At 36.8% G+C, this 23,397-nt stretch overlaps 1 protein-coding gene across 1 annotated transcript in view; it reads right to left on the reverse strand.

Moving 5' to 3' along the window:
• Positions 1-15,980: 15,980 nt before the first annotated feature.
• Positions 15,981-23,397, reverse strand: part of LOC127662319 (VPS10 domain-containing receptor SorCS3-like) — a 122,338-nt gene continuing 114,921 nt past the window's right edge. Inside the window, exons 25-28 of the mRNA XM_052153447.1 lie at positions 23,209-23,308; positions 18,748-18,853; positions 18,283-18,518; positions 15,981-17,124 (exon numbers count right to left, since the gene is read on the reverse strand). Of these exons, the coding sequence (XP_052009407.1) occupies positions 17,063-17,124; positions 18,283-18,518; positions 18,748-18,853; positions 23,209-23,308 (504 nt within the window). The 3' untranslated portion in view covers positions 15,981-17,062. The remainder of the gene's footprint in view (positions 17,125-18,282; positions 18,519-18,747; positions 18,854-23,208; positions 23,309-23,397) is intronic.

Below are 23,397 nucleotides of genomic sequence, written 5' to 3' on the forward strand. Positions count from 1 at the left end.
CTTGCTGACTTGGAGGATCTCGCTTTAATGCGTCGATCGATTACGGAGTTAGTTACAAGAGTGGCAGATGTTGAGAAACAAATAGATTATCTGGAGTCACCAGAGAAGGAATTGTTGGAATTCCTGAGCATGCGGAGGGAAGTTGTATGGTGAAATTCCTAGATGAGCTTTTCCTGAGTCTGCTGGACATAACAGGCCACAAGCTGGAAATCAAGCGAGCTCAGAGAGTTCCAGCTCGGAGATCTGCTGAGGGAGAAAGGCCCCGATCAATCCTGGCCAAATTTCTGAGCTCATCCGATAAAGATCTTGTGTTGCGCCATGTGAGGAGCAAAGGAAAGCTTTCTTGGAATAATCATAATATTTTCTTGTTTCCGGATTTTGCGAGTTCGACAAGAGAGAAACGCGATTGGTTCAAGGATTGCAAGAAACTCTTGCATCAACGTTAGATTGCTTTTGCATTGATGTTTCTGGCCAAGCTGAGAATAGAAGTGAAGGATGGTCGCAAAGTATTTACATGTCCTAATCAGACAATGTCTTTTATAGAATCAATGGTTGAGTAAACTATTGGGTGTTTTTCATGTGAGTGGGTCGACTCACTGTACTTAATCTGGCTTTTGAGGAAGCTGGGTGTAATTTATTTTTCTATTTGCGTTTGCTCTGCCTAGTGATAGTTTGTTTTGTGAATAACACTTTTCCTTAATTAAACTTTTGCATTGACAGAAGATCACTTTTGCACTGAAGTTCCCAGCCAGTTTGGGAGTGGACACTATGGAGGACCGCAAAATATCTACATGCTCACGCAAAGGATGTCTTTTATAAAGTTGATGGACTGAGTAAGTCATGGTATATGTTTTATGCAGCCTCCGAGTGAATTGACTTGACCATCCCGGGAACCAGGATGCCTGTTTTGTTTCTTTTTGTGTGTTGTTGAATAATTCAATTCAATTTTATTTGTATAGCGCATTTCACAACACACATCGTTTCAAAGCAACGTTACAAAAGATCAGGCATTAACAGACGATAAAACTAATCTCTATAATTTCGATTAATCATTGTGTAATTAGATAAAATACGATTGTTTATTGTGTTTAAAAATAAGTAATTAAATAGTAATTGTATTAATAACCCCAGTAAGCAAGCTGTAGGCGACTGTGGCAAGGAACACAAAACTCCATGAGATGTTGGTTAATGGAGAAAAATAACCTTGGGAGAAACCAGACTCACTGTAGGGGTCAGTTCCCCTCTGGCTAACATCATGAATTTAAGGTAAATATTACTTATTTATAGTTAAAATCATGGTTTAAAATTATTAAACTAAGTAAGTGTTAAGGGTCAGTGTTTAAACATAGATTTTGTTTGAACTGTAAGATTAATGACCAATGTCTTTGAAGTCCACTATAACACTGTGAATAACACTGCTTCGGAACAGCTATGGATGAATCTGTTCATTCTTCGTGCTTATGCCTCCTGCTGGCTAGAGTTTGTTTTGTGGAGTATTTTTTATGGGACATTGGAATGATTACATCATTTGCTGAACTCATAACAGCTGCCTCACTGAACCTTCATTTGTCTGTCCGAGGAAACTGAACGGTTTTATATTGGCTGGAATTTGTTTTGTGGAGGATCACACCTTTGAGACAGTTCTGTGAATGAATCTACACGTTCTTTGTGTTCATTCTGCCAATTGGCTGGGGTTTATTTTACTAAGTATTTCTGTTATGTAATTTTGCCTCACAAAATTTGTGCAGAAGCATCGGTCTTGAGCAATCCGATGGCAAAGTTGTCACGGGAGCTCATGGCCGTTCAAGGACCTTTTGAGTTTAGCGGGATTGACGCTGGTTGACTCTGTCGTGCGTGAGGTTAATACGCATGTTTATCTTTTTTCTGTTTGTTTTGTTTGGGGGGAAGTTTTTGGGTTTGATTGTTTCACTAATGGGGAATTTGGTCTGTATAATCTTGTTTTTGACACACATTTTTTTCAACTATATCAAAATGTCAAAGGTTAATATGAGTGGATTGTCTCTCCCCACATGAAATGTGAATGGGTTGGGGCAAAAGATGGGAGTTTATTACTTTTCTTAAACGTAAGATATATGATATAGTGTTTCTTCAAGAAACACACCTTTCTCCGCTGGAAGCTGTAAAATTTGGGAAGATATGGGGTGGACATTTTTAGAGCTGGCTCAAGTAAAAACAGGGGAGTCATTATATTGGTAAATAAACAAACAGTTTAAAATAAATTAGGGAAAGTAATTATTGTTTTAGCTGAAATTCAGGAGCAAAGGTTGATTTGGGCTAATATTTACACACCTAATGCTGATGAACAGGGCTTTTTTTATAGATCTTGAAGGGATGTTGCAAGCCTCTGTCACCCCTCATGATATAATATTGGGAGGAGACTTTAATCTTTTGATGACTCTGTCCTTGATTACAGTGAAGCAAAAGTGTTTAAGCCCCCAATAGCAACACTGATGCTTCAGAGGATGTGTAAAAATCTTGGTCTTACAGATATTTGGAGACATTTGAACCCATGTGGTAGGAACTATACATTTTATTCATCAGTCCATAAGATTTATTCTAGAATAGATTTTTTTTATATCCAAATCCCTCATTTCATCTGTTGTTGATTGCTCAATTGGAAATATCTTAGTCTCAGATCATGCCCTGGTGAGTTTAGAGGTGTTGCCACATATGGAGAAAAATAAATCATATAGTTGGTGCCTTAAGGTATCCCTTTTTCAAAATCCTGATTTCCAACCAATGTTAAAGACTGAAATCAATGTTTATATGGAGACCAACTGGTCCTCAGTATCCTCTAAGGGCTTGGATTGGGAGGCATTTAAGGTGGTTCTTATGGGTAGGATCATACAGTACTCTATGCCTCATTCATCAAAGAATTCAAAGTGCGAGAACTTGTGGAGTTGGAAGGAAATATTTAAAGTGCATAGGCAGAGTTGAAGCACCATTTGTCATCTGATGGCCTCAGAGAATTGACCCGAATGAAATACAGATATAACACAATTTTTTTTAGTTTTGGTTATTCAGGGCAAGACAGTCATACTTTGAGTCGGTGGACACAGAAGAAAAACTTTTGGCTAGATATATAAAGCAGAGATAGTCTTTTTCTACCATTCCTTCAGTGAAATTTGCTGGTGGTGACATTTTTACCTCGGCCATTGATATTAATAATGCTTTTAAAGAATTCTACTTTGATCTCCATAGTTCCATATCTTCGTCTACTGATGAAGATATTAGAAATATTGTGGAACCATTAGATCTTCCTAAACTGACAACTGAGCAAAATGATTCTCTTGATTCTGAGATAACCTTGGAGGAGCTAGATGAGGTAATTAAGGCCCTGCTGGGAGGCTCCGGGGCCAGATGGCTTTGACGCTGAGTTTTTCAAATCTTATGCTACCGAACTGGCTCCACTTTTGCTAGAAATTTGTACGGAATAATTCAAGAATGGAAACCTTCCTCCAACCATGACACAAGCCCAGATCGGTCTATCAGACAAAGATCCAAGTTGATGTAAGTGTTATTGTCCAAGTTGCCTGATCTAGCTAGATGTTAAAATATTGTCAAAAATGTTTCCTAACTGATTAAGTAAGTCTATGTTATATACATATAGATCAGGTGTGGTTTATTCGAGGCCGTAGCTCTTCTGATAACATTAGGCATTTCATCAATATCATGTGGTTAGTAGCGAATGGTCAATCTCTGGTTGCTGCCATCTGACTTGATGCCGGAAAGGTGTTTGATATGGTAGAATGGGATTATCTTTTTAAGATTTTGAAAATGTATGGGTTCGGGAGTACTTTTATTGGTTGGATTAAGCTACTTTATAGAATCCCTGTAGCGGCGGTACAAACAAATTGACTAATTTCAGATTATTTTACTCTGATAGGGGCACTCGGCAGGGTTTCCCTCTTTCTCCGTTATTGTTATGTCTTGCCCTGGAAACATTAGCTGCTGCGATAAGAAAGGAGGATGATTTTCCAGGGGTGATTGCGGGAGGTGTGGCGAATAAGCTTCTTAACGAAGATGATATTTGATTATTTGTCTCCGACCCTACTAGATCTATGCCTAGCCTCCACAGAATTATTCATTCCTTTTCCAAGATCTCAGGATACAAAGTCAATTGGTCTAAATCTGAAGCTTTGGCTTTGACAGCGTACTGTCCAGTAACAGCTTTTCAGCTGGGGGCCTTCAAGTGGCCCAAACAGGGCATTAAGTATTTGGGAACTTTATTCTCAGCATGATTTAGATAGAGTTCATTTTGATCCCTTAATAAAAAGGTTTTCGAATGATGTGTACATGTGGGCTTTATTACATTTATCAATGATTGGGAAGGTTAATGTTATTAAAATTAACTGTATTCCAAAATTAAACTACCTGCTACAGTCTCTCCCTGTAGATGTCCCCTTCTCTTATTTCAAGCAATTTGATAGCATAGCAAAGTTCTTCATTTGGAATTGTAAGCATCCCAGGTTAAATTTCAATAAGTTACATAGGCCGATTGAAAAAGGTGGGTTAGTCCTACCCAAGATTTTGTTTTATTTTTATGCATTTGGTCTCAGAAATGTGGCTCATTGTTTGCTTTCACCTGAAAGAGCCCCTCCCTGGTTTTGTATTGCAAAGGAAGTTCTTGCCCCTATCTCGCCACTGCAAAGCCTTTCGATCAAACTAACCGGAGAAGTTAAGTCACACTTTTTGCATATTTTGCATTTACACCCGATATGGACAAAAGTGTCCAGAGAGTTTAATTTGGATATTTATTCAAACATAGCCCGAGCATATGGCTGAACCCTAAACTATGTATTAAAAAGTCCCCTTTCTGTTGGTCAGATTGGATTGTGAGGGGGTTAATACACTCTGTGACCTATATGAGGGTGGAGAATTGAGACCTTTTGAAAATTTGGTTCAACATTTTGGCATTCCCAGATCTCAATTTTATAAGACTGACACTCGCCCCTCTAGTGCAGCAGATACTCTGGGAGTGGTGAATGTGCTTTTGGGAAGGGTCATGAGGCATCAGTGTATTACTCCCTGCTAATTCAGACTCTGGGGGACGGATCTTTGAATTCTCTCAAAAGATTATGGGAGAAAGATCTAAACTTGACGTTGGAGGAGGGGTTGTGGGCTAGGATCCTTAAACAAATTTAAAGTGCATCTAGAGATGAAAGGGTTCGCCTTATGCAACTAAAGATTTTACATCGATTTTATTAAACCCTCTAGATTGTATAGGCTTGGTCTTAAAGACACACTCACCTGCTGGTGATGTCAATCAGAGGATGGAGATATAAGTCATGTCTTTTGGGGGGTCCAGAAGTTCTGGTTGAAAATTCAGAGTCTTATATGTGATGTATTGGGCACTCTGCTTTCACTTTGCCCCAGACTCTGTATTTTGGGCGATGGGGTGGTCATCGATGTTGAAAATGGGCAAATAAAGAGTTGGGTCCTAACAAGCGTCATGATGACCAGACAGGTTGTTTTAAGGGGTTGGAGGTTGGTTGGAGCAATCTCATTTCATGAGTGGTGCTCGGAGATGGGGAAGGTGGCGGCCTTTGAGGAAGAGATGCATAAAAGGGTGGGGAATCTGGGGTTATTTGATAGGAAATTGGGCAAATATTTTGCCTTTTTGGAAGTCTTTCGGTGAGGGGCAGTGGCGAGGGATCTCTAGTTTTCAATGTGTGTGTACAATTTGATTGTTTTTTGAAAGTATGCTTTTTATTTATTTATTTTTTCCAAATATTTATGACCACTGGGGTGAGTGTTTGTGTCGGGTGGCTGTGTTTGGGTAATGGGTTTAATTGGTTATAATTTGATTCTGCGTTTTCTGTGATGTTTATTAAATTTGTTGAATGGAATCAATAAAAAAATCTAATAACAAAAAAAAAAAAAAACAATAACACTGCCCATGACACCCTTACATCATGTCAGCGAGTTTTGCATGATAATGTAAAAATTTATTTTTTCTTAAAATGATCCCACAAGTATTTCCTCAGGATATGCAGTGGACAAGTGTTAAATTAAGGATCTATTACAAAAGAAATTATGTTTGCAATATTACTGATGGATTGTACATGTACTAATGAGTATGCATTTGTGTCTACTGGAGGGAAAACTTGTTAGTCACAGTGACTCAATTCCTTTGATGCAGCCGGCTGTACCTCTGCCAGTACTGTCTTTATTATTTTCAAACATAATGCATAAATCAATGTATAATTTACAATGATGACAAATACAATCTTTTTTTATTATAAACAACTCTGATTATCTGTGATCGTAAAATCAAACTAGCACAGTATGTCTAATACAAACTGTACTCTGGATATGAATGTGAATTATAAGCTGTTTGCACACATTACAGCACCTCAAGTCAATATTTTTAATCTCATCATTATCTATTCCAGATGAGAATGAAGCAGGGATTAGAACAAAGTATAAATCAGAAGGGGGATAAAACCACATTAACTTCTTGTTGGTCAAATAGTTTAAGCAATGGTGAGCACCTCTAGAGAATTAAACTTGTTCCACATGTTTGTTCTGCAGACATGAATCATACCTCAAACTGAGATGCTTCTCGAGGAGAGGTGTGCTATTATGTTTTAAAAAATGAGACTAATGATTTTCATGTAGTGATAAAACGGGGCAAAATAAGACCATATATTTACAATAAATTAGGGACCTGAGCCAAATTTAGGGCCCAAAGATGGGCTCTTTTGACATGGGCCAGTAAACAACCACCCAAGCAACCTCACTATAAACCACTCTGAAAACACTAGCAACCGTATAACAACATGTTAACAAGCACATTAGAACACCACATTAGTAACCTCATAAAGAAAAGCCCTGGCAAACAACTTACACATGAATGCACCACTTCACTTCAAATAATGCCTTGTTAATGTTTGTTGGTACATTCAGAATTGGTTCAACATCAGAAACGTTTCTAATCGTTCGTCTAGAAAGTCTAACAAGATCTAAAATCACCAGTTAAGCAAAAACTTGCTGTAATAAATAGTTTAGTGTTTTCTGATCATTTGAATACTTCACAGAGATACTGTATCTCTCTCAACTTAAGCCTAATGCATACTAACAAATCTTAAGAGATTCTCCAGTACATGATGCAAAAATGTGAAATTATACTTCATTGTCCTTTTAAAATAGACATTAGTTTGAAATCTTAATGCACCAACAGTTGTATGCTTAGTGATAAAATAAATATCAAATCACTCTGCAGCGCTCCCTGGATACACAGATTAACATGCAATAAACATAAAATATGGTCTAAGTGTCCCATGCTGATGAGTACAGAACAAATAATATGCCACTCTGTAATGTCCGAAGGGAGAGGATGTTCCTGCTAATACAAACATAACCATTAGTTTGAGAATATCACTAAGGACAACCATCTAATTGAATATCCTTTAATGAAGCACATAAAATAGAATGGTGTTTCGTAAAGTCACTCTAATGAAAGGTCACCATGGAAAAAGATAGTTTCCTATTTTGGTTTCTTGCTTGGGTTTATTCTTGTTGGGAGGCGAGTTGGTGTCCAGAGACTTGAAGCCTGGCTGTTGTATTTGGGCTGAATACAGCTGACTTTAAATATTAATGTGTTGTAAAAATAGATATAGAATATGAAAAGTTACATTTTCAGTAATGCAAAGTCTCCAGATGAATGATTTGTTTTGACAACTTGGTGACAACATCTCACTTCTTATTTCATTTTTATTTTTTTATAAAGGTCATAAATAACACTTGAGCATGAAAAAAATGAACAATTGTTTTTCGAACAATTGCACCAGTAAAAATGGCACTGAAGTGAAACGGGCCTGATGAATGCATCACATGTGAGGTGAACTCGTAAGTAATGACAGGCAGAGGAGACTGCAGTATTCCAACCAATACAGGCCTTTTTAATAATTCATCAGACATTAAATAATCCCTCTGACTTTATCAATGTTTCTTCATCTCTGAAAGCTCAGGATGACCTTTGGAAAATGTTAAATCTTTTTCACATGCACCAGTGATGAGTCTGGCAAGAAAGGTTGAAACCTTAGCAGCCATCAGCAACTGTAAGCACACACACACACACACACACACACACAGAGCAAAAGCTCAAATTCATTTTTCAGACTTTATAAAGTGACAGCTGTCTGTAATTTTTCCAAACTAAAAAGTCTTAGATGGAAAATAATAATTTGGAGAAATGTTACAGGTGATGTTAAAGTTTATTAACTGCAGAAAGTCTCCAAACTGGAGTCTAAAACAACAATTGCCTGAATGTATTTTATTATTAGCTTTTTCTATTTATGTCCTTAAAAACAGATCTAAAACACACAAATTGGGATAATGAAATTAGTAAAATTGTAACGAATGGTTGCTGAGATGAGACAGGAAACATAGGATCTATGTGCAGGCTTTAGTGAAAATGAGAGTGAAACAACAAATGGGAACTGACAAAGGAATACAAAAACTAAAAGGATATTTATACAAAGAAAAGCTAATGAGTGCATAGAAAACAGGTGAGAACAATCAGGAACAGATGGCAGTGATGAGGGCAGTGCATACTGGGAAATGTAGTCTGAGAAAACACTTCAAAATAAGAGTCCTAGGAAACATGATGGAGACAGACTGAAAAAATATACAATATATACATTTTTCTATTTAAGTTGAAGTTGAGCAGCTTCAGAGCAGGGACATTTTCAAAACTGTCAAAAACATTGCAAAACAAGTTTGTGCAGAACAATACTGCAGACTGAGTCATGGGACATATATTAAATCCAAATTTTGTATGTTCTCATTAACTTGCAATTATGTTAGTCAAATGTGAATGTCAGCTGCATTAAAGTTGGCCCATCACTACAAAATGGAAAACACAAAGTTTTTTGCTGAAACATCCAAGTATTTCCACTGTATATTTAATTATTGAAGTAAATGAGATTCAAATCTAGAGGTATGCAAGCGGTATAGTCCTCAGAGAAAATGCACAATGTACTCCATCATAAAATCACTCAAGCTACATACTCATTCTTCCATTATCATATAAACATGTCTGCCAATAGGGATACAGCTGATATTTAAGTTTGTGTCATGCGGAGTGCTCTTTTGTCCAAGTGACTAAACTTTAAATGTTACAGTACAGACCTTGAAAAAGGCTTTGAGTTATACAAGCGGATCAGACAATGTGTGTAAGATGTATGTGTTTTTACTTGTGTAAGAAAGAGATAAAATGATGAAAAATATGAGATTCTAAAAGCTACTGTGTTGCTGGATGTTTAGACAGTCTTTGTCCAGACTAGCCACCAGGACATTTATGGGGGCATTGAATAATAGGTCCGTTAGCATTTCTTTTGTGGGCTGAGTCTTTGAACTGCTTCAGCAGACTTGAGAGTCGTAAAACCGTAACATACTAGAGACTTTTATATATTTATTTCCTGTTTTGCTCAACAAATGCATTCTCTGCATTCTCTTAAAGGACTAAAACCTTTTAAAATGGTGAAATCAGTGATTAGTTGATGAATGAATCTGCTTAAAGGTGCACTTTTTTTGTCTTATTGAATAGTTTTAGACAGCTGTTTTTTTGTCATTAACAATTTTTATCGATTCCATGCAGCAAAACACATAGACATAGACATAACAGGAAATGCAACATCAAACCACATTTTTCCCTGAACATCCCCCCCACCCCCACCCAACACAAACAAGCACGCCAGTGGTCAAAAATCAACTGACAAAGACACACAAATAGAAAATATAACAGAAGAATGTTTAGACATAAAAAAAAAAAAAGAATAAATAAAAAAAAAACAAACAAAAAACACTAGTCCCTCTCCACTGCCCCTCCCCGAGAGCCCTCAAAAAAGGCCAGATAGCCACACCACTTCCTAATGTAAATATCCATGTTATCCAGCCTTCTATACACCTCCTCAAACGGCGCCACCCTGCCCAACTTGACGCACCACTAATGAAATGAGGGTGCAACAGACGACCTCCATCCCCTGAGGATTAACCGCCTGCCAATCATCACGCTGGTCAGGACCCAGCTCTCCATATATTTATCACCCACATGCAGGACCACCCCATCCCCCAAAACACACAATATGAAAGCTGAGAGTCAACCACTTCACATACGAATCTCTGAACCCTCAACCAAAACTCTTGGATCTTAACACATCCGCAAAAAATATGGGATGTGTCCCTGTCTTCTGATCGGCATCGCCAGCAGGTGGGTGTGTCTTTAAGACCAAGCCTTTACAATCTAGAGGGGGTCCAAAATTATCGTTGCAAAATCTTAAATTGCATATGGCGCACCCTTGCATCTCTAGATGCAGACGTGACATTTTTTTAATCTTAGCCCACACTCCCTCCTCCAATACCAAGTTTAAATCTTTCTCCCATACTCTCTTGAGAGAAGATAAAGCTCCAGCACCCAGACTCTGAATTAGCAGGGAGTAATACACTGATGCCTCATGACCATTTCCAAAAGCAGTAATCATCACTTCCAGAGTATCTGCCACTTTAGGGAGGTGTATGTTACTCCAAAAAATAGTACAGAGCAGATAGTGCAGCTGTAAATACCTAAAGAACTAAGATCTGGAAATCCTAAAATGTTGAACAATGTTTTCAAAAGATCTCAGCACTCCACTCTCATATAGATCACAGAGTGTATTAACAAAATCACAATTCACTCTGATCAGCAGAAAGGAGACTTATTAATACATAATTTTGGGTTCCACCATATGCTCGAGGCAACATTTAAATAAATGTCCGAATTGAACACTCTGGACACTTTTGTCCATACTGCGTGCAAATGTGATAACAGGGTGTGACTTAACCTCTCCATTTAGTTTAATAGATAGGCTTTGCAGTGGCAAAATAGGGGCAAGAAATTTCTTTTCGATACAAAACCAGGGAGGGGCTCTTTCAGGTGGAAGCGACCAATGAGCCAAATGTCTGAGACCAAATGCATAATAATAAAATGAAATCTTGGGTAAGCCTAACCCACATTTATCAATCGGCCTATGCAACTTATTGAAATCTAATCTGGGACGTTTACCATTCCAAATGAAGGACTTCGCTATGCTATCAAATTGCTTGAAATAAGAGAGGGGGACATCTACAGGGAGAGATTGTAGCAGGTAGTTTAACCTTTCCAATCATAGATAAACGTAATGAAGCCCACCTGCCCACATCGCTTGAAAATGTTTTTATTAAGGGGTCGAAATTAACTAAATCACACATATTTGCTGGGAATAAAATGCCCAAATACTTAATGCCCTGTTTGGGCCACTGGAAGGTGCCCGGCTGGAAGGCCGTTACTGGACAGTACGCTGTCAAAGCCAAAGCTTCGGATTTAGACCAATTTACTCTATAGCCTGAGAATTTAGAAAGGAATTAATAATTCTGTGGAGGCAAGACATAGATCTAGTAGGGTCTAGTAGAAGGCAACCATGTACCCCTATTCAGAGTAAAATAATCTCTGGATAGGTACGAATGTACGAATCCGTACATTTCCAAAATCTTAAAAAGATAATCCTATTCTACCATATCAAACACCTTTTCGGCATCAGGTGAGATGGCAGCAACCAGAGTCTGATCGTTCGCCATTGACCACATGCTATTAATAAGACGCCCGATGTTCAGACGAGCTATAGCCCCGAATAAACCCGACCTGATCTATATGTATAAGAGATGTCATAACTTTACTTAATCAGTTGGCCAGAATTTTTGACAAAAATTTTACACCTAGATGATTCAGGGAAGTTGGAAGGTAACTTTAACACTCACTTGGATCTTTGTCTTTTTTAAGAATCATGTTTGGAAGAAGTTTTCCATTCTTTAATGATTCCGTATAAACTTCTAACAAAAGTGGAGCCAGTTCTGTAGCATAAGATCTAAACAATTCAGCGGCAAAGCCATCTGGCCCCGGAGTCTTGCCAGTAGGCAGGGCCTTAATTATCTTGTCAAGCTCCTCCAAGCTTATCTCAGAATCAAGAGAATTGTTTTGCTCAGTTGTCAGTTTAGGGAGTTCTAATCAGGGGTATAAAGTAATAAATTACAAATACTCATGTTATTGTAATTAACAACTTTTTCCCAGAACTGTTCTTTTTTAAGTAGTTTAAAAATTGTATAATATTACTTTTACTTGAGTAAATTTTAAGTGCTTTATCTGTACTTTTACTGTGCTATTTTCGCACCATCTGTGTTTGCTAATTTCCTTTTCTGATTGAAATTTATCTATCAACCTGATTGGCTAGGGAGAGTCTTGTGACTCCCATCAAATCAAATCATATGTAAAAAACTTGATTGGCAGCTGCAGATCTTGCTCCAACTGTGGAGAATGCATCAAGCTCAGTTTCCAGCTGAATGTAACCGGACGCACCTGAACGGGCTTTTCGCAGTGGAAAAAGTCAATTTGCTTGTCGTGTCATACTTGTCGAGTTTAACTTGCTCATGCCAGATATCAGCATTAATCCTGCCTCTAATTTGAAGAAACATATCGAGGTAAATTTCATATTTCTGCTTACTAGATTCTATGTGTCTATAACATAGCCTGTAATTGAACTATCTATCACTGAGATTATTAGGCTGCTGATAGAGATTAATGCAATGTTATCAAAAGGGCTGGGCAATAAAATCTAGATGTTTATTGGAAAAAAGAGAGATGTCCTTGATCAAACTTTTGAGTAGTTTTCTATATTTAGCCTATTCTATCCAGTCAACGGCCTTCTGCATCTTCCGTAACAACCTTGTGTAACTTGCGGGTCCCCCGTCACACAGTCTCTGAAGGGCAAAATAATAATACTAATAATAACAATAAATAAATAATTATATAATAATAATCATCTTTAATATTTTTATGGTCTCTTCAAGAGGTATGCAAACCCATGACCCCGACCATATCTCCGAAAGAAATTAGGTGGAAAAGAAGAAATGTATCCATGTGTATATATAGTACATATACGTATATATATATGCACACACACACCTATACTCACACACATTTAAATAAAAATTATAAGATTTAAGACAAATATGAGAGTGAGAGTGAGAGTGTGAGAGAGAGAGAATATTCTAAGTCATATTAGTTATTTTCTTCCCACATATGTACATTTACCTGTGTATGAAAAAGAGGCCTTAGCTCTGCTTTTGGCTTTGCAACACTTTGAGGTTTACCTAGAAGGTAGCCCGTACCCCTGTGTTAGTATACACAGACCATAATCCCCTGGCATTATTGTCAAGAATGTATAATTCATACCAACGTCTTATGCAATTGTCCCTGATTATTCAAGAATACAAACTTGACATCCGACATTGTGAAGGTGCTGAGAATATAATGGTGGATGCCCTGTCTAGAGTATATAGTGCTGGTGAGTAATGTTATCTATAAGTATAATAAATATTTATTGTGTTTTCAAATATGAGTGGTGTTTGAAACTTATGGGTAGTGCTGTCATCTTCTAGTTGTAGCCTTGGTGTTTTATTGCCTAAGATCTTCAGTTCTTGAAGTTGGAGAAGCTTTCTCTAAGTTTATTAGTTATATTAAAGTGCATTACGGAAGCTGTAAGAAGGTGGGTGCAATTTGCTACATTTCCACTTTTTTCTGGACCAGTCAGGGAGTTTGTGTACATTTTATTCCCCGACTAGGTAGTGGGGATTGTTTGTTTTGACCTTTCCCCCTTCTGAAGTCTATTGCTTCCATCTTTGAATTGTTTTGAAGTGTATTATTTTGTAAATGAATCTCCTAAACCGTTAAGTCCTTAAATGTGTTGCTGGGACAGACCATCGCTCAAACATTTACATGTTACTCACCTTTCTCCCCTAGATTTAACTGGGGAAGTAACAAGGCATGTAAACACTTTAATTGCATTTCTTCCAGTCTGACCAAAATGCACCTGCGCCAGTGTTGCAGCCAGATAATGTTACGTTCAAGCACAGGTTAAAAAACATTGCAAAATAGAAGAAGCTGCACCAGCTTCTCGAATTCATGTGAAACACCGTTTCCTCACACAGTTTTCCAGCAGTGGTGCCCATGGCAAAAGAGAACATTTTTTCTGAGTTTGTCCGTTTGCAGCCTGAATTGATCGTTGGTGAGACAAAAATACCACATATATATATATATATATATATATTTCACACAATAATGTTAAGGAAACAACATCCACTGCGTGTATTTCGATTCACAAATAAATTACTTATGAACCGGTTCTTTTTAGTGAATTAAAATGGTGTAGCCAATGGTGTAGCCAAACCAGTTCTTTTAATCAATTGTTTAAAAAGACTCAAACTGACTGCCGAATTTTCCTTATACCGAGTTGTAGTTAAAGATACATTTTTGCAACAAATTGTTTTAATTCATAAAAATATTAATAGGCAATATTTTGTTTATAATATTTTTTTATTAAAAAAAATTAAATAAATCAGACCATATTTCTCAGTAAATAATCAAGAGTTATGGCAAGTAAACGGGATTGAAGAGATTTGCCAAAATCATGAAAACTTCTTAATCTGATTGTTCCTTATACTAAGATTATTGCAATAATCAGAGTATTGGTGTACATGTTAATGTATCCAGTTACTCCTGATAAAAGGAAAAATATCTGTGCTTAAATTTTATACTGTGCAAAATGATGATTGTTGAATCGCTGTTTACTTATTATTTCAGCAGAGAAGCTCTGCTCCTTTGTATCCTTTATTCAATATACATTAATATGGCATTAAATAAGTTTTTCTGTGTCACGGTTCATCTGATGTAGGCTATTTACTGGTGGAATGAAAAGATGAGTGTTTGAAAATTGTCTTGAGAAATGCATGCCATTCAATTTCAGGAAAACCCATTGTAAAGAATCAGTGGGCAGTTAATAATGTAAAAATACATTTATTCAGATTAAAGTGACTTTCAGTTCACAGTCTGGTATAAAACTGTCTGTCAGCTATTAGTAGCAATGAAACATGCGCTCCAAATGAGTATATTCCTAGGAATATATGATTGTGAATACTAAATAAAAAACATGTAGCTGTTTCACAACAGTAACACATATTTCCAAGGCACAAAATGCCACGTTCAGATGAGTCTTATAAACAATGTCAGAGTCTCTGCAGATGAAGGTATAACTCTCTATTTGCACCATTTACATTTACTTGATGCTAAAACTGTTTCTTATGGCCCATTAACTAATTTTCTATCTACATATTTTAGAATAACGAACAAATTCAGATGAGGCAAGCATCATTACAAACATATGTAAAGCTAGTTAAGACATTTAAATAAGCACATTTCAAATGATTATGCATTATCCTGTATGAAAACATGTCACTTGTATATGATTTTACATTCTGATCTCTAAAAGTGAGCTTTTCACATTAGTGCGGGGCAGATTTTAAAGGATTAGTTCACCCAAAAATTTTAATTCTCTCATTTACTCTCTTTCCGGCCATTCCAGATGTGCTTGATTTTCTTTCTTCTGCAGAACACATAAAGAATTTTAGAAGATTATCTCAGCTCTGTAGGTCATTTCAATGCATGTGAATTGTGGCCAGAACTTTGGAGTTCCAAAAAGCAAATAAAGGCAACATTAAACTAATCCATTCGACTCCCGTAGTTTAATCAATGTCATCTGAAGCGATTCAGTCAGTTCTGGGTGAGAACAGACCAAAATGTAACTGCTTTTCCACTATAAATCTTGATAGTAGTCTCCTTGGTGATCATGATTTCAAACTTGATTACACTTTCTAATCGAGTAATCCTGCTTGAAATCATAATTGTTCCGAGAGACTGCAATGGCAAGATATACAGTGAGAAAGGAGTTTCATTTTGGTCAGTTCTCACCCAAAACCGACTGATCACTTCAGAAGACATTGATTAAACTACTGGAGTCAAATTGATTAATTTAATGCTGCCTTTAACTACTTTTTGGAGCTTCAAAGTTCTGGCCACCATTAACTTGCATTGAAATGACCTACAGAGCTGAGATATTCTTTATTTAAATCTTTATTTGTGTTGTGCAGAAGCAAGAAAGTCATGCACATCAGTTAATGAAAAGAGAATATTTTTTTTTGGTGAACTATCCTTTTAAGCTTAAAAGGTCTCTACAAGCATGCAGAGAATGATTTATATTTATTTTACAAAAAGAGTTCAGTGCACCATTCTAGGAAGAATAGATCAGTTTTACTGATCAAAGCAACACCTTCAAAATGTGTATTAAGAGGTGATAGAAACTATTCATTAAGTGCTGATGCAATATATCTTTCTGCTATTTTTGATAGAGATTTTGATTTTATGTACACTTGTAATTAATAATATTCTTGAGTAACACATAAGGATTTATTTATTTATCAAGCTCTAATGTAAAACACCACGATATTAAAAAGATAAAGCATTACAACAACAGGAAAAGTCTGAAGAATAATAATTCACCCAAACATGAAAATGTTGCCATTATTTTCTCTCTCTCATGATTTTCCAAATATGAATGCTGTTCTTTTTTCAGAAGAACACAAGAGGAAAAATTCTGAAGAATTTACATGGCCTTTCAATACAATGATAGTCCATTTACCATGGCTGTCAAGCTCCACAATAAGAAAACCTCCCAAAACAAAACAAAATAAAAGCATTCATCCATCCATAAATATAAAAGTAGTAACTTGTGTGCTATGTTCTAAGTGTTCTGAAGCTTATCAACAGTCCAAAATGTAATAAAATATTAATTAATGATCTTCCCCTCTGCCGAAGCTCAACAATGTAATTCACACTTGCCTTTAGATGCATCAATGATGCCAAACACCACTGACTCTCAAATGTATTGTTACAGAACCTAGCACACCAGTGTGAATATGCAGAATGGAGAATGAAATTCTCCTTTTATATTCCACAGAAAAACAACTGCATATGGAAGCAACATTAGGGATATTAAACATTAACAGGATTTTCATTTTTGGGTGAACAATTCCTTTAAGGAAAGAGTACAGTAATTACATCTAACACAACTGATAGCTCCTTGAAGCCTCTATGAAATTATGATATTTCATCATCAAACATTTCTTCATCATTTCAGACATTGGTGCAGTTTGGAATGTGTCTGGTCCGTAGCCTCTCTCCAACCCCAAGGCTTCCTTAAACACACACACACAAAGCAAAAAAAATCACTGTAATTGCAAGCAACAGACAAGGGCAACTCCGTGATCAATGCTTTCCACTTCAGTGTCATGGGATCTGTCCTTAATTACTGCGAATCAAAAAGTCCTGGGACAAACAGAAGACAATCACCTTCCCTGACAGGAGAGTAATAAAAGTAAAATGAACGAATTGGGGTCCATCCACTGACCTCACGCTTATTGAACAACATAAACACGTACTCTCACAGACACAAACAAGCACACTTCTCTTTTCCCCTTGAGTCCAAATCCATCTTTATAAACATTAAACCCAACAGAAGAAGATGGACTTGTTAAGAATCTAACAGAGTAGATAGACAACAATTTAACAAAACCTAACATATATATCAAATGCTTGAATGGATGAATATAAATATTGTTTATAAGGTTTGGGATTGGGATGTGCGAGACTAGTCGACAAAAAGGTGCCTCAGGTGAGTCAGGTCCTGTCTTTCAATGGACCATGATGACATGTTAATTTTGCTCATTAAAAATGTATGCTCTTGATTAAATACGCTAAAGTCGGATTTGGCTGTTGAAATACATTAGTTCCAAGTATTTTAAATGGGTATTTTAAAACACACTGTGTTTTCTGAGGGTTTCTTTCTGTTTAGACTAGTCGACTCCAAAGATTTTGTTTAAACGTCAGTGAAATTAGTCATTCTGCACATCCCAATTTGGGCTGTCAATTTAACATGTACATTTACAAAATGTAATAATTACAAAAAAATAAATTGTTTTGAACTATTTTCAACTTGGCACAACACATCTTAAAAACACGGCTCCCATGGTAGGAAACCCAGGAAAACAACTAGATGTCAGACAGTGGTATAAGACGTCTGCCGCATACATACATAGACCAACAATTAAAAAATAGCACAGATGGAACACGGGACGTGTGTCCTGTGTAAGTGTCACTAAGTCTTGGACAGATTAACACACTTGATTGCAAAATGAATAGTTGTGGACTGTATGCAAGTGATAGGCTAATGGGCTAATGCATGTAAATAAATAAAACTTTTAAAGCCACTTTTAGTTATGTCTATTCAACCCTTTAATAGTCTGCTTCAATAATTCATTAAGCAAATAATGGCATGAAATATTGACTTCTTTCACCTGTGTTGTGAGCCTCCAGTTCTTTTTCCATCAGTTCTCTGGGAGGTGGAAGATGGCTAAAGCTGTTGTGTGTTGTGATATTCGAGGGAAACTGCGTGTGCTTGATGTGTGTGGTGCATGGCGGCATTGAGGTGGCTGGTGTATGTGTGCCGTTTTTCTCCTGTCCGACGGTACTGATCATCTCTGGCTCCTTCTCATGAGTGTCCTCTGTCTCCACATGGATCCATGGGATTTTACTGATTTAAAAGAACCAACAGAACGAAGATATTACTAAATGTGGAGATCAGGAGAAAAAAATCAGAAGCATTTTTTTTTCAAGTAAAACAGTAACTGATGCAAATAAAGTATGTAAGAATAATATTTCTTCATTTCTGGGTATTTCCAGGGCACATTACATTTTAACAGTGCACAATTAGTCCAGATTAGGTAAACTGAACTGGGAAATTTGGAAGAGGTGAGTCTTACTGTTTGAACTTGTAGATGAAAAGAATGGCAAACCCCACCAGGCCCAGAGAAACCAGTAACAGCATGGCAGAGCCACTGGACAGAGCACTGGAGTCCACCAGAGGTGCTGCAGGCAGTATTAGAGAATATAGCTAGTTAATTTACTCAATTCTCCTAATATTCTATTTAGCTTGAGGAACTGATACTGAACAATACTGTTATTCAGAACTGTAGATAACACTTTACTTGGAGCCTGTATATTTCATGCATTATATGAATCATGTTGAGGAGAGGTGTGATATTACTTTTCTAAGCAACTAGATTTACACTTGACTTTTCATCCTACAGTCAATTAAACAGGCATACATATCTCATAGACTTACATTGAAAGGGGGACCTGAGCCATATCCAAGGGTGTTTTCATAGAGACTTGGTTGTGGGCTCCATTGATTTGTGCCAGTTAGCAAACATTAATCAATCACCCGAAACATCCAACATCAACCACATGGCAATGTGCTAAAACAACTCAGACACCTTAGCAACCATAATGCAATACAACCCACATCACCCTTGCATTGTGGCAGCAACTTTTACACAGACTAGCAACACTAACGTTTTCCACAGAAAATGTATTATTAATAAATTATTTATACTAAATTCTATAGTTATTATACATTATATATATTATTAAAATACAGCTTAAGTCTGAAATTTACATACTCTTAGGTTGAAGTCATTAAAACACATTTTTTAACCACTCCACAGATTTAATATTAGCAAACTATAGTTTTGGCAAGTCGTTTAGGACATCTACTTTGTGCATGATGCAAGTCATTTTTACACCAATTGTTTACAGACAGATTGTTTCACTTTTAATTGACTATATCACAATTCCAGTGGGTCAGAAGTTTACATTCACTAAGTTAGCTATGATGTCAAGCCTTTCGGCAATTAGCCAATTAGCTTCTGATAGGCTAATTTGTCAGAGTCATTGGAGGTGCACCTGTGGATGTATTTTAAGTCCTGCCTTCAAACTCAGTGCCTCTTTGCTTGACATCATGGGAAAATCAAAATAAATAAGTCAAGACCTCAGAAAAATTATTGTGGACCTCCACAAGTCTGGTTCATCCTTGGGAGCAATTTCCAAACACCTGAATGTACCACATTCATCTGTACAAACAATTGTACGCGAGTATAAACCATGGGACCATGCAGCCATCATACCTCTCAGGAAGGAGACACATTTTGTTTGAGATGAATGTAGTTTTGTGCAAAAAGTGCAGATCAATCCCAGAACAACAGCAAAGGGCTGTAGGAAACAGGTAGTCTAAGTATCTATATCCACAGTGAAACAAGTCAAATATTGACATAACCTGGAAGGCTTCTCATCAAGGAAGAGGCCAATGAAACAAAAAAGCCATAAAAAAAAGCCAGACTACAGTTCGCAAGTACAAATCCTATATTATACAAAGATCTTACTTTGTACTTACCTCTGGCCTGATGAAACTAAAATTTAACTTTTTGTCAATAATGATCACTGTTATGTTTGGAGCAAAAAGGGTGAGGCTTGCAAGCCAAAGAACACCATCACAATATTGAAGCATGGGGGTAGCAGCATCATGTTGTGGGGGTGCTTTGCTGCAGGAGGGACTGGTGCAATTCACAAAATAGATGGCATCATAAGGCAGAAAAATTATCTGGATATATTGAAGCAGCATCTCAAGACATCAGCCTTGAAGTTAAAGCTTGGTCGCAAATGGGTCTTCCAAATGAACAATGACCCCAAGAATACCTACAAAGTTGTAGCAAAATGGCTTAAGGACAACAAAGTAAAGCTTTTGGAGTGGCCATCACAAAGTCCTGAACTCAATCTAATAAAAAATTTGTTGGCAGAACTGAAAAAGCACATGCAAGCATGGAGGCCTACAAACCTGACTCAGTTACACCAGTTCTGTCTCGAGGAATGGGACAAAATTCCAGCAATAAAGTATTGTGAGAAGCTTGTGGAAGGCTACCCAAAACATTTTACCATTTTTTGTTTAAAACAAGTTAAACAATTTAAAGGCAATGCTACCAAATACCAACAAATTTTAAGTAAACTTCTGACCCAATGGGAATGTGATGAAAGAAATAAAAGCTGAAATAAATAATTCTCTCTACTATTAATCTGGCATTTCACATTCTTAAAATAAAGTAGTGATCCTAACTGACCTAAGACAGGGGAAGTTTTCTACGATTAAATTAATTGTAAAAAACTGAGTTTAAATGTATTTGGCTAAGGTGTACGTAAACTTCTTACTTCAACTGTATATTAATATTATTTATTTTTTGCATTATAATACATTATAATGCTTTTCATCATCTTTCCTACTTCTCAAATCACTCTGCAATCTCTTCACATGAGCAAATAAGATATATAAGATATGTTCCTTATATATTGTTCTGACAAGAAGTCATTTTATAAGCAGGATAATGAGCAGTCAGATGGTAACTTTTCTATATAAACACCTACAAAACTCGAATGCAAACTGGAGGTTGGATTAAACTGGTTTTGTTTCTTAAAATAACATAGTTTCAGCTCAAATAATTATTTCATGTGCATATCATTATTTATTGGTAAGTAGCCATGTACTGTGTTGAGCTGGATAATCTACAATCAGCCGGTAATAATACTGTAGCAAAATAAACCCCTTTAAGATGATACAAGACCACCTTGTAAGTTTATTTTGTGTTAATGACTGGCTGACTGTAGATTATCCCTTACTTAAACTCGTCATAGGTATAAACATTTATGTATTAAAATCTATTATAACTGTGGTTACACTTATTAATAACAAGATAACATTACAATGTGTATCATACAGCTTTTTTAATACATACTGTATATAATGCATTTTAAATGCAGGCTTCACAGAAAGTGCTAATTACAATTATATGCTCTTTTCTCAGTATGTTTGTTAATTAACTAATATAAATAAACACTATAGTAACACTGTTGAAGTGTTACTGCTAAAACCACAACTAAAAAATAAAATAAACCATTGACCACAAATCTCTGCTGTCTCTCAGAGGCTGTCTGATAGGGTGAGAGGCATTTCCGTTTCAGTAATTCTAAAAACTGTCCCACTCATTCACCGGAGAGACACACACACACACACACACACACACACACACACACACTGCAGTCCAATCCTTCAGCCCTTTGAGGGTTGACGCATGCTGATTGTGACCTTTTGGCAGAATGCAGGAGGCAATCTGAACCTTTTCCTGTTCGAAGCAATGAAGACAAATGGCCGTGTCTGAAAAGGGTAGAGTTATGTGGCAGAGAGCCACTCTTTATGATCTTGTAATGTCATTTTCAACTCAGTATATTGGCCATGCTCAGACAGGCTCCATATTATCAATATTAATATAAAATCCAGGGTGGAGTATCTGTTCTTGGTTTTCTTTAACCAAGAGACCATTGAAGGATTTGACTCTATAGATCTTCAACAAACCAATCTATATATATATATATATATATACACACACACACGCACGCATGCACACACACACACACACACACACACACACACATGTTGTGTTTCCATGTTTTATGGGGACTTCCCATAGACATAATGGTTTTTATACTGTACAAACTTTATATTCTATCCCCTAAACCTAACCCTACCCCTAAACCTAACCCTCACAGAAAACTTTCTGCATTTTTACATTTTCAAAAAACATCATTTAGTATGATTTATAAGCTGTTTTCCTCATGGGGACCGACAAAATGTCCCCACAAGTTCAAACATTTCGGGTTTTACTATCCTTATGGGGACATTTGGTACCCACAAAGTGATAAATACACGCTCACACACACACACACACACACACACACACACACACACACACACACACACACACAGTACTGTGTAAATGTTATAGGCACTTACTCTAAGATGTTTCTCAAAAAACATCTACCTTAAGATGGTTATTTATATCTTCATATATCTATAGCTTTAGTATGTCAGTAGGAAAAATAAACCCCCACCAGTCAGTCTGGGATTACATGAAGAGACAGAAGCAATTGAGACAGCCTAAATAGATAGAAGAACTGTGGTGACTTCTCCAACAAGCTTGGTACATCCTATCTGCCAACAACCAAAAAAACTGTGTCCAGGTGTACCAAGGAGATTTGGGGCTGTTATAAAGGCAAAGGTGGCCACACCAAATATATATATTAACATTACATAACCACAGATGTAGGAGGTCACCTAACAACTGCAAGACAGACTGCAAATTTAATTCAGTAGACAATGGAGTTGACAGTTTAATGCAACATTTATTAACACATACAGCAGTGTAATGCACCTCACAAAAACCACAGACACTAGTGCCATATGTCCCAGATAGTAATGCATCTGGTATTCCTCCAGAGTGAGGTGATCAGAGGGTGTGTTCTAATAGCCTTAAGAACAGAAGCATGTGTACAGGTCTTACCCAGAGTGAGCTGAGACACAGACACAATGACTCGTGTGTCAGGCTTCAGATCAAACTGGATCAGGTTCTGATTTAAAGCATTCATGAGCACCTCGGACATCTGAAACAAGATGAAGATTATGTTGATGACAAAGATGGTGAGTAAGAGGAGAGTTGAAATAGTAAAGAATTAAATAATATCTGAATGAG

The sequence above is a fragment of the Xyrauchen texanus genome, chromosome 22, assembly GCF_025860055.1.
Source record: "Xyrauchen texanus isolate HMW12.3.18 chromosome 22, RBS_HiC_50CHRs, whole genome shotgun sequence".
NCBI lineage: Eukaryota > Metazoa > Chordata > Actinopteri > Cypriniformes > Catostomidae > Xyrauchen > Xyrauchen texanus.